At 49.6% G+C, this 11,771-nt stretch overlaps 4 protein-coding genes across 4 annotated transcripts; 3 read left to right on the plus strand and 1 right to left on the minus strand.

The window, feature by feature from the left end:
* Positions 1-409: 409 nt before the first annotated feature.
* FTJAE_5380 (rRNA-processing UTP23) lies at positions 410-1,372 on the plus strand (the record flags this gene model as incomplete). The annotated part of the gene is made up of 3 exons (XM_037351881.1): positions 410-497; positions 547-636; positions 687-1,372. 3 exons carry the CDS (start codon positions 410-412, stop codon positions 1,370-1,372), a joined length of 864 nt encoding a protein of 287 aa, XP_037207543.1.
* Positions 1,373-2,385: 1,013 nt separating this feature from the next.
* On the plus strand, positions 2,386-5,941 carry FTJAE_5381 (DUF726 domain protein; the record flags this gene model as incomplete). The annotated part of the gene is made up of 2 exons (XM_037351882.1): positions 2,386-4,497; positions 4,553-5,941. The coding sequence occupies 2 exons, from the start codon at positions 2,386-2,388 to the stop codon at positions 5,939-5,941; spliced, it is 3,501 nt and encodes a 1,166-aa protein (XP_037207544.1).
* A 2,542-nt stretch (positions 5,942-8,483) lies between these two features.
* On the plus strand, positions 8,484-9,727 carry FTJAE_5382 (uncharacterized protein; the record flags this gene model as incomplete). Its single annotated transcript, XM_037351883.1, has 2 exons — positions 8,484-8,883; positions 8,937-9,727. The coding sequence occupies 2 exons, from the start codon at positions 8,484-8,486 to the stop codon at positions 9,725-9,727; spliced, it is 1,191 nt and encodes a 396-aa protein (XP_037207545.1).
* Positions 9,728-10,461: 734 nt separating this feature from the next.
* On the minus strand, positions 10,462-11,250 carry FTJAE_5383 (golgi apparatus membrane TVP23; the record flags this gene model as incomplete). Its single annotated transcript, XM_037351884.1, has 4 exons — positions 10,462-10,619; positions 10,718-11,001; positions 11,058-11,103; positions 11,154-11,250. 4 exons carry the CDS (start codon positions 11,248-11,250, stop codon positions 10,462-10,464), a joined length of 585 nt encoding a protein of 194 aa, XP_037207546.1.
* Between the last annotated feature and the right edge of the window lie 521 nt (positions 11,251-11,771).

Raw genomic sequence — 11,771 nt, forward strand, 5'->3', positions numbered from 1 at the left:
CCTCCATTATAAAATAATACTATAGCACTTGACTTATTTTCAGCCCCAGATAAGAGCCATGGCAATATAGAGAAAGAAAGAAAACTCAGGACTTCGATCCTAAACAACAAGAAGACTTAGGTAACTTACTACAGGTACCAAAGTTCAGGGTAGTCTCAGTATACCTCTGCTGAGTTTATTTGACATTTTATTCCAAGGTCTGATGTTTTCTTGCTCTCTGCCCGGCAAATGAAGGAAGTGGGATGGCGGGGCATGAGGTGACAGCCATAGTGCATGTACCAGCGGGTCGGGTTTAGCTTATCGCACGTGCCGCGATAAGGAAATTTATTTTCTGCGAGCCGTGACTTCGTCGCATCCAGTCCTAGCAAGTCTAAACAATCACCTAGCTTGGTTCAACAAATCATTCAAAATGAGAGGAAAGCGGTCAAAACAATATCGGAAGCTCATGGAGCAGTTCTCCCAGACTTTCGGCTTTCGTGAGCCCTATCAGGTTCTGGGTAAGTTGTCGCAAACTTAAGCCAGGTAGACAAAGCTTACAAGTTACAGTCGATGCCGAGATGGTGAGAGATTCTTCCCGGTTCAAGATGGACCTCGAGCCCGCTCTGTCGAGGACAGTCCATGGCAAGGTCAAGCCCAGTATGTTTCCTTGACAAGATTTGTCGTGGTCAATCTTCTAACTGGAATAGTGATTACTCAATGCGAAATTCGCAAACTTTATGCAGCGCGAAATGAGCCAGGTGTTCATGAAGCCATTGACCTAGCCAAGACTCTGGAGCGAAGACGATGCGGTCACCATCCCGACGATTATCCCGAGCCATTGAGCACTCAAGAGTGTCTTCGATCAGTTGTCGACCCGAAGGATACACTTCAGAATAAGCATCGCTATGTTGTGGCCAGCCAAGACCAGGAGGTACGAAGGATGCTGCGAGGCATCAAAGGAGTCCCCCTCATCTATATCAAGAGGAGTGTTATGATTCTGGAGCCAATGGCGGATGAGAGCGTTCAAGTGCGAGCAAAGGAGGAGCGAAGCAAATTTCGAGCAGAGATCAAGAACCAATTGGGCAAGCGGAAGCGAGAAGATGCAGACGACGACGAGAAGGCCGACAAGAAGACTGATAACAACTCTGAAGAACAAAAACCGAAGAAGAAGAAAGGACACGGACCCAAGGGGCCTAATCCTTTGGCGGTCCAGAAACCCAAGAAGGCAAAGACAGAAGGACAACAACCACGAAAGGGAGAATCTACTGATGCGAAGGACGCCCCACAAGAAGGCACCGGCAAACGAAAGAGACGGAGGAGAAACAAGGCCACTGCAGCAGATGACCGTGAAATGGACACTTCAGCAGCGGAAGTGACCATGGCAGAGTCATGATAAAGCTAGCAAGCAAAGCGGGTGGCAGTCTCCTGGGTTGAGACAGGAATGCTATGATCACCACGTGCTTGATCTGGAATATGTGCCAATGAAGGCAGGGAATATCAAAAGGAGTGTGCGCCGTTAGCGATACCCGAGAAGATAGCATAGATTGAGGGAGTCCAGGGGCGCATGAAAGGAATAAATAGTGTTTGAGCGTCAACAATGTTAGCAATTTACAGATCATGATTCACTCGGTCCTAACCAACTCTTCATCTTGCAATGACCATAAACTATATCAATTGTTGAAGCTCGCCTCAAATCAAAGAAAGGTATGCCTAAGTAGACAAATCAGGGGTCGCGTGAGGTATGAAGGAGAAATTGATTTGAGAACAAACCATATTATATTGAATGACGAGACCCATCCCTGAGTTACAAGGGTGCCCTGCACTATGAACCCTCTGGGCAGGCACATTGCCCATCCACTAAAAGCAACCAACCACTGAGAGCCCTGCCATCCGCTGTCTGCTAACTTAGTGGAGGACCACCAACCGCTTCCGCCGGACTCAGCCATCTTTTCAGATGGGATGGGTCGACCCCCACTCAAAGTAATGTCAAGTTGGATTCTATCCATCAATAATTATAGGAGTTTTGTTCCTTTTAGTTTTGAGAGGGACGAGGGGAACAATAAGCCCACCCCTTTCAACAACTCGTCTCAGCTTCTAAATCATTGAATCCGGGTGTGCATTTCACGTCGAACAACCACTTACATCATCGCACCACAGAGTTCTCCTTTGACGGCCTCAACCTAATCCAGGAGCCAGAGGATTCCTCCGTCCACTCGCAGCACTTGCACTCGGGTCGAATGTCATCTACAGATCTTCGGCCCTTTCGATCCATTCTTTCAAGGCGCATTACACGTAGCCGAACCAGCTTTCTCTTTACTTTATCTTTCTGTCGCAGAAGCAATTCTTTCCGCCGAGCCCGTTGATCGGGAGCCCCAGACAAACCACAATTCATCATTGATTGACATCATGACTACACCTACCGAGGTTGACGATTTCGGTCTACCCATCAGGCGCTTTCCAACTCCGAAGAACGATGAGCCTACCGAGACATCCAAAGATGAGAATCCTACTGCAACTCCAGTAGCAGATACCTCGAGCGGTGAGCAACCGATAGTGTCCGAGACGAAGAACGATAAGTCCGGCGATCAAACAACACCCTACGCCGTCGAATCTGTTAAGGATGACGACAAGAGCGAAACTTTTGAAGATGCTCGATCTGAACAGTCAAATCCTAGCAAAGATACTTCAAGCCCGCCTTTGGCCACGGACGAAACCCCCACACCAACTTTTAGCAAAACTCCAGGAAAGATCGAGGCTACCGAGGCCAAAGATATCAGCGACCAGGAGCCAAAAGATTCAAGAAAGACACAGTCAGAAATTCCAGAGGCTTCCAGAGAGCATACAGATGTCGATGTCGCTATCAAGAACCAAGGGACTCCCAAGCCAGACGATCCGACGCACAAGGGCTCAGTGGAAACACAACCAGAGGCAGCAGATCTTGTCAAAGAGTCTACAGGTGACGAGGTAGCTGTCAGTAAGGAAGAGCCCCCTCAGCCCAACAAAGTCACGCCAACTCCTGTATCGCCTACGCAGGCCAATCGAAAGGATGTTTCTGAGTTTTCCCACCAGAAGATCTCTACCAAGCCAGAAGAACCTCAAAAAGGGGTGGAAGAGGATGACTGGCAAGAAATGCCTTCTTATGCGCGATACGATATGTACAACGACGACGACAAACTTGTGGCAAGGGAATACGATCCGGAACAGGATGAATCATACGAATATGGAGGACTTGGAGGTGCTGGCAAGGGCTACACTCGGGTAACATTGGACGATGATGCCGAGTCGGCAACAAGCATGGACGACAATACGAAATATCTCTTCAAGAGCGCAGCCGGAACCAGTATGGTCGACGATGATGAAGGACGAGATGCTATCGGTCAGATGCAAGCTACCAAAGATCTCTTGACAGAAGGCCAAAGAGTTGCATACGTTGGATTGGTCCGTCTCGAGATCGTCAGACTTGTGAAAGAGGCGGAAAAAATGAAATCGTTCAAGAAGACAAAGAAGGAGGTTGCTATTTCAGTTGAATCCATGCTGATGTGGGGTCAGAAAATGATGCTTCGACTGTACGCTCATATGGAGATCAATGAAGCTGAGCAGATTATGATCGAACAGTTGGCAGAACATGGAGTTATGCCGCAGGACTTGGCGCCCGCGCTCAATACTAATGCTCGAGTATCAAATCCCATGGCAGATGGCGAGTCGTCGATGCCAAGCACCCCATCACTGGACGAGAAGCCTGCAGAGGCACCGCCGCCATATGAGGTGCTTGATGGCGAGGAGCTCTCTGAGGTGAAGACACCATCACAGCTCCCCACCACCGCAAAGATCGATATTGATCTTCGGTGGACTGTGCTTTGCGACCTCTTCCTCCTCTTGATCGCTGATTCTATTTACGATTCCCGCTCGAGAGTTCTCTTGGAGCGAGTTGGTGAGAGCCTCGATATCACGTGGGTAGATATCTGCCGTTTCGAGAAGAAGGTCACAGAGGCTCTGGAGATGCAGCAAGCCGCCGAGAAGGAGAACTGGAACGAGGAAGAACACACGGAAACTCGCAGGAAGAACGCATTGACCCGGCGATATGTGATGATGGGATTGGCCACCGTAGGCGGTGGGTTGGTCATTGGTCTTTCGGCAGGTTTGCTTGCTCCTGTCATCGGTGCTGGCCTGGCTACCGGATTAACAGCCATCGGAGTGACTGGCACGGGAAGTTTCCTCGGTGGTGTAGGGGGCGCAGCCATCATCACCTCGGGCGCAGCAGCGTCAGGCAGTATCATCGGAGGCAGGGCTGCGGACCGAAGAACTGGCGCGGTTAGGACGTTCGAATATCGTCCCCTTCACAACAACAAGAGAGTCAACCTCATTGTCACTATCTCGGGGTGGCTGACAGGTAAGGTCGATGACGTACGACTGCCATTCAGTACGGTAGACCCTGTCATGGGTGACCTCTACTCAGTGCTCTTCGAGCCTGAGATGCTTCGGAGTATGGGTGACACTATCAACATTTTGGCTACTGAGGTCAGAAGATTTACACCCTGTTCTAATAGAAATTATCAGACTAACGATCACAAAGGCTCTTACACAAAGTATCCAGCAAATTCTGGGCACAACCATACTAGCTGCTCTCATGTCAGCTCTGCAGCTACCGATAATTCTTACCAAGCTTGCCTATCTTATTGACAACCCATGGGCTGTCTCGCTTGACAGAGCCACCTCCGCTGGAAAGATTCTAGCAGATTCCCTGCTAGAACGTAACCTAGGAACACGGCCCATTACCTTGGTTGGGTTCTCGATCGGCGCACGAGTCGTTTTCTCTTGCCTTCAGGAGCTCAGCAAGAAGGGGGCGGTTGGTATTGTGCAAAATGTCTACATGTTTGGCTCGCCTATCGTGGTAAAGAAGGAGGAGTACGTTAAGGCCAAGACTGTGGCTTCCGGGCGATTCCTGAATGCGTACAACCGCAACGACTGGATCTTAGGCTACCTATTCCGACTCACGAGTGGAGGTATCCGCCGGGTAGCAGGTCTAGCTCCAGTGGAGGATTGTCCGTTTGTTGAGAACATGGACGTAACGGATCTCGTGAATGGCCACATGGATTATCGTCAAAAGATGCCGGTATTGTTGATAAGATGTGGATGGTCTGTTGAGAGTGAAGAGTTCGCCGAAATCGAAGATCCAGACCCGGACAACCATAATGAGCGCCAAAGAGAACTGATCAACGAGATCGAAGAGGCACGCAAGAACCTCGAGAAAGAGGGCAAGGCCAAGAAGAGTGGGCGATTCAGCTTCTTCGGCCGTCGAAAGAACGCGGAGAAACAGGACTGGGAAATATACGAAGACTCGAAGAATAAGGGAGAAGGCAAGGAGAAGGCAAAGGATGCGGAACAAGCCGACAGCAACACTGGTGTCCTTTTCGACATTGATGCAATCCGTGCAGAAATTGCCAAAGATGCACGAGATCACTATGCTAGTCCGGAGGACCTGCAAGTCAAGGAGATCAAATCGACTCTGCCTCCAATGAAGCTGGATGTGTCCTCGCTTCCCGCCTCCCCTTCGGTGGTGGCCAATGGCTCTAGAGCAGGCTCTCGGACGGATCTGACCGGCGCACGAGACTCGCACGATACTCGTGTGTCCCAGGAGAGGTCTCATAGTTACACACCAAGCTACACCAGACAAGCATCACCACCTGGGTACAGTTCACCGTACGGCGGAGGATTTGGGTCAGGACACGGTGACGCATACGGCTCGGACCGACATGACGAGGACGACATTCAGATGACATTCGATACCTCGTTTGACGATCATCCGCGGTCAGCAACGGTAGCACCTACTGAGACGGCAGCAACTAGGCCACAGGTGAAGACGGCGCAGACACTGCCAACGATGACATTGCATGAACCGTGGGGGGATTCAGATGATGATGATTTTGGCAAAGAGAAGGAGATTTCAATGACATTCGCCTGAGTTGGTGATTTAGGGGTTGCCTTTTTGAGTTGCTGGCGTTTCGGATCAGACGAGCGATTGGAGGGCCTCAGTCTCTTGGTCTGGACTGGACTCTGCCCTGACTCTACCGCTGACTTTGAGTTTGACTTTTCCGGCGCAAACAAGGCTTGATGGTTTTTTTGGATGTTGTTGCATTCACCAAGGAGTAATCAAAATCGGCTGGAGTATCAAATACACATAAGACATAGTAGTTAGTACCATCTAGAACGCTTTGCGAAGTAAGTATGAGCAATGACAAAGACGAGACTCAAAGAGGAGGATCATTAATTCTAATGTTGGTGTTTTGCGCTGTTGCATTATTGGTCCGTGTGCCACTCAAACAGCGGTCGGCTTTTGATGGTCAGTTCTATAAACAGAACAAGCATGAAAGGGTGGATGTTGGTGGGCTTGACTGTTGTGAATGTACTGCCCATTGCATTAGTCACTACAGACAGATCTGTTACACAGCAGGTCACACGATACACGTGTTTTGCAGCCGTAGAATGCCATGATGCCTACGCCCCCTAGCTGTGCGGGATGGAAATTGTCAAAGAAAAAAAAGACAGCTTGTTGTCTCCAGGGTAGGATGGACTGGAGAGGAGTGGACGTTGGCTGTTAGTTTGGCCTTATGGCCAGGATAAGTGTATACAGTTATGCCTATGTCTCAAAATTGTGAGGGTTGGCGATCATCGTTGGGTTGGCACCAGAATGGCAGAAGAGATAAAGGCAATGTACTCCTTCTCATCCTTTAAATCCTGGGGTGGTACGGCGAGATGTCACGGTTGAGGTTGGTTGGTTGGCGCGTATAAGAAAGTTGCTCTACCACCACAGCAAGCAATAGTTGACAGACAAGAAAGACAAGACGAGTTATAGGCATAACGTCTTTTGGGGATTTCTTTCTTGGCTGAGAAAACCTCTCGACCAGAGTCTTCCTCTCTTGCGACATTGCCTGACAGACAGTAGTAGGCCTGAAAGTCTAGAAAGCCCACCTTGGAAACGATGGATGGAAGTAATCTTGGGGCTGACGGGGCTCAGCACCAATAAGTGTAAGACGATGCGCCGAAACAAAATTCTAGTGGATTGACAAGTCTACAGTTTGTACCTCACAGTGTCTGTCTTGCGCAGATCCTGGGCATCCTGTCAGCCGCAGTAGACTTATCTAATTGGAGGACGTCGATAACGAGTGGGTGCCCGTCTTTAATGCCAACCTTCCATAGGGCAGAGTCAACGTTTGAAGTAGCGGGCTGCACCGCCTCTCCACTGTTTTACTGTATGTACGGAGTATCCGTACGTTGGATTGGATGTCTTAAGTAGAGCAGAGCGTGGCCAGAGAGTTAATGGATGATCATATAAGGCATTTCAAGGAACATCAAACAGAGGCAGACATTACTCCGACACCTGCCCACTGAAAATCTCAACCCTTTTGAACGGTTCAGCCTCTCCAATTCGATACCTTAGTGCTTACAGAAGCCCTCCATCAGAGCCTCGGGTCTTTGTGATGGCGGGATCAAGGGTCTCCAGTAGGGACGAGAGGTTTCAGGGGTCTGAGCGATACCCCAGTCCGGCCCAAGCCAGAAGAGGTAAGGATTGGAGCATTCCCTTTGTTCTAGCAGTCCAGCTGAGAGAGAATTCGTATGTGCACAAGTTGGGCTGATGGGTGGTCTGTGAACTCTCAGACAGGCCAGTGTGTAAAAGGAATATCAACTGCATTAGATTAGAGAAATTGACTGTTGTATCTCTAGACGAATCTATGTGTGCATTTAGGTAGGTATCGGGCAAACGTTTCAGACGCCATGTGAGCGAATGGAGTCCTACGGAGTACAGTTACCAAGCAATGGAAAACCCAACACAGCCGTTCAGCCCAGTAGAAACAACCTTGTTCCCAGGGAGGGGATGCAGTGGAGCCGTCCATCGTCAAGCTTGCCCCTTATGGACAAACACTGTGCTGTACCATCACAGTACCCTCTATACGAAGTCCTAGCTGGCCAGGCTGAGTACGCCCAGGTCTGCATTTGCAACCATCCAGACCAAGTCAAGACAAGCCAGTCAAGCCAGGGCTGAACCACGCTTGGGCTTGCCGCAGCAATGAGACCAGGGAAGACGATGGAACTCTAGTTGGACCTGTTTTCTTTGTTTCCTCTGCTTCTGTCATCTTTCCCCCGTCTTACCATATACAAAGATATTGGAATTAACCCTCTAGTAAAACCACATCGCTTTTGCTTTTTTGCTTGTGCTGCGGTTTGCTTCGTTTCTCTGTCCTCAGGGACTTATTGTCCCAAGATACCAAATCGGCCGTTTGGAATAGAGTCTGACCTGGACTGACCTGACCACACTCGACAAACAAGTATAAACGAGTATCAACGAAATCGAACGATTCTCGACAAAGGACCTGGTCTTCAAACTATTTTCAACTTCAACGTGCTTCCCCCGAGAAGTGGACGAGAGATCTAAGAGAACCTGTTTGATCGGGATATACCACCAATCGCGAACACATACATAACTGCTGATCTACCCCAAACCCAAGATGGAACAAATAGCCAACCAAATTGATCGGGACGATACGGGCGATATTGTGAAGGACATGCAAAATGCCCCTTCTTCTACCAATATCAATTTTCCATCGTCCTCCAGCAGAGGCGACTCGGACGGTGTTGTTGACGGCTCAGGCAACGGCAACACAGGCGTGGGAGGGGGTTCGAGCTCACAGACCAAAGTCATTGTCTTCAACTCCACAAACTTCGAGGACGGTTACGTTTTTCAGCTCAAGGATAGCGACCAGAACAAAAAGATAATCGGCTTTTCCAAAACCGACCCCAAAACCACTCTCGATGTGGTCCAATGGCAGGTTATCAACGACCAAAACATTAAGGCTTTGGGTGATGCCAACTTTAGCGATGCGAAGGCCCAGGGACAACTCATGGATGGTATGTATCCCTTGCTCAGAATGCGTGCGACACGCTCTTGTAAGATTTTCAAGTTACTGATACATTATCCAACGTAGTTGGCAACAATTCTGTGACGCTCAACTTTATTGGCCAAACCGCGAAATATTACGGAAAAGAGATGTACATCCAAATTGACTGGAAGAAGGACGGAGCTTCAGGCTCCACCAAAACAGAGCTTTTCACTGTTACTAATACCGACAACACAACTGAGATCACTGAACTAGACACCCAGCTCAAAGAGGATAATAGTCAACAGGGGACCTTGGAGTCTACCAGTTCCTCATCCTCATCGGCAACAGCCACCCTTTCGCCTTCGTCGACTTCAGGGGCTGAAGAGAGTTCCGGCGGCGGCGGGGGGCTCTCAACCGGCGCAACTGCTGGCATTGCCGTTGGTGCCGTCATTGGTGGTCTTCTGATCATCGGTGCTCTGGTATGGTTCTTTCTTCGTCGGCGTCGACGCAGCAAGAAGGCTGGTGATGAGTATGTCACACAGCAAACATACGCAGTGGACAAGGAAACTCATGGCCGCGCTACCGACTCACCCAACTCGCCCTACTCAGATGAAAATCATATGCAACCTGTTGCTCTCGGTAGCCTCGACCGAGATCGTGGTGTCGCTCCAACTCCCCCACCCGGCGCCGTGCCTCGTTCATCCATCGGGTCCCATGATCGTGCAGCACACAGCGGTGCTCAGACACCCCAGGGCATGCCCTCCAACGTGGCTCACTTGGTCGAAGATGGTATGACAGTTGATGAAATCCGAAGATTGGAGGAAGAGGAGAGGCAACTGGATGATGAAATCGAGCGTGCCGCAAGACGTTAGTGCCGCCTCGCATGGGCAAAAGCCATCTGTAGACCAGAGGAATCCAGGTCCCGTTCAAGGCATTGACTCCTGATGCGAGTGTGTTATGGGGTTTGGAGTTTTGGATTATATTATATCTTGTTCTTACGCTTTGTTTCTTGGGTCGCCTACGTAGCCCGCTTAGTTTTGTCCATCGTAACGGTGCTGTGTATTCTCGGCTTGCTGACGGCATAGCTGGTCTGTTATTGATCAGATGCAGGCCTACCCAGAGAGACACCACAGGTTTCTTTTGCCATGTTGACAAAGGCTCTAAACCTTCACGATATCTTGCATCAAGTTTGCTTGTTGCAGCGGTCATGGAAACATAGAATTTGGTGCTATCATAAACACAATTAGCGGGAAGATGTCGACCGCGTCACGCAATCCTTATAGCGGGAGCGATTTAGTTAGGTTGTGCATGACTGACACCAAAACGGTAACTGATCAAGCTATTATTCATACATTTCTCAACCACAGGCGATGTGAAACTGCAAATCGTCGTCGAAAACTCGCACCCAGTGATTAAGAAACCAACCCTGCAATTTTGATTTACAATTTCAACGACTCATACCGGGCATCAATGTCTTCCTCGCAAAGTCCTAACACAAAACGCAGGCCAAGTTCCCCTTTTTCGTCCAGTCAAGGGGAGTGACGGTAAGGCAAGATTCGCTCGGCTTCGTCTATTCGAAGCCCACTCCTTGCTTTTTTCTTTTTCTTTAGCTGCGAGAAAACCAGTTGCTGACCATGTTGCTTGCGAGGCTTCCGGCCAGATTGCCGGTTCCAAAAGCGCTACCAGCGATGCTGGAAGCGTTGCTGAACTTGTCACATCGCGAGAAGGCTAGAGTGTTCATGATGGTGAGGACAAGAGCAATAACTAGTAACCAAGTGTTAGTGGCATTGAATCTGGCATAGAAACAAAGGGTGCTCTTTGTATTTGAACCGCAGACTCCAGGGGTATTCTATCAAACGTACCAACGAGGGGCAACCACAAGAACTGCAGTCGCACGAGAGCAAGAATAGCCATGAGAACCCACAACATGGGTTGGATATACAGAGCAAGCCAGAAAAAGCGGCTATCAGTCGGGTTGACAGTCTTGGTACCTGGCTCGCTGCTCTCAAATACCCACTGCGACTCTCCCGTTTGGGGATCGACCTCATTCCACCAGCGCAGACCTACAAGTCGACGACCGGCAATGTTCTTGATGTAGTAGAAGTCGGCGGCGAGGAGGAGAATCGTAATGATGAAGATCATGATCCTGCCAGGAAGATTAGTGCTCTGCGCAGCTGAAGAGGTCCGAGGGACGATACGCACATGCTTTTTATGATCCACAGACCGAGAAAGTAGATCAGGACACTTGCTGCAGGACATTAGCAACTGCGCTCATAAGGAATGCCGTGAGAGGCGCACATATGCGGAATCCCAGAAACGTGAGCAGCGTAATGGGATGCGCGCTGAGGCGCCAGCTAAGACTGCCCGGCGCGGGCTGTGGTTGCGTGGCATCCATGATAGCTAACAAGTCGACGTATTGGAGAATAGGTAGCTCGTAGTATTTATATTTTCCGTTCAGAAACTGCCCGTGTTCGATTCGATTCGTTGAGAAGGAGCGTCGTAGTTGGCAAAGGGGTTTGTAGGTGACAATGTACTAACAAAACGTGGAGCTTTGAAGCTACCTGTCCCTCTCAGAATTACTGTGTAAGCTGGCCTTCTATCAAGCCGCGCAAGGGATGGAGCATGATCCGCGACAGCAAAAACCCCTGTCATTGGTTTAGGCAGGCGGTAGGAAATGGCAGATTTTGTCTTATACCATAGGACGTCATGACCTAGAGCTGCCGTGGGTGGGCCCCGACCTAGGTCCTCTCTCCAGTCGGCGTATAAGTCGTGATAGCCCAACGTACCTAGGTCTTTCAGGATATAACCATCATCTACGAGCGCAGCTCATATGAGCAATTGACCAATATTTGTGCTCGTATCTGGTAATCCGTAAATACCCACGAAATGGCTGCCCGGTCTCCATCCGTGATCCGC

Source organism: Fusarium tjaetaba (assembly GCF_013396195.1).
Source record: "Fusarium tjaetaba strain NRRL 66243 chromosome Unknown NRRL66243_c0000103, whole genome shotgun sequence".
In the NCBI taxonomy this organism is placed as follows: Eukaryota; Fungi; Ascomycota; class Sordariomycetes; order Hypocreales; family Nectriaceae; genus Fusarium; species Fusarium tjaetaba.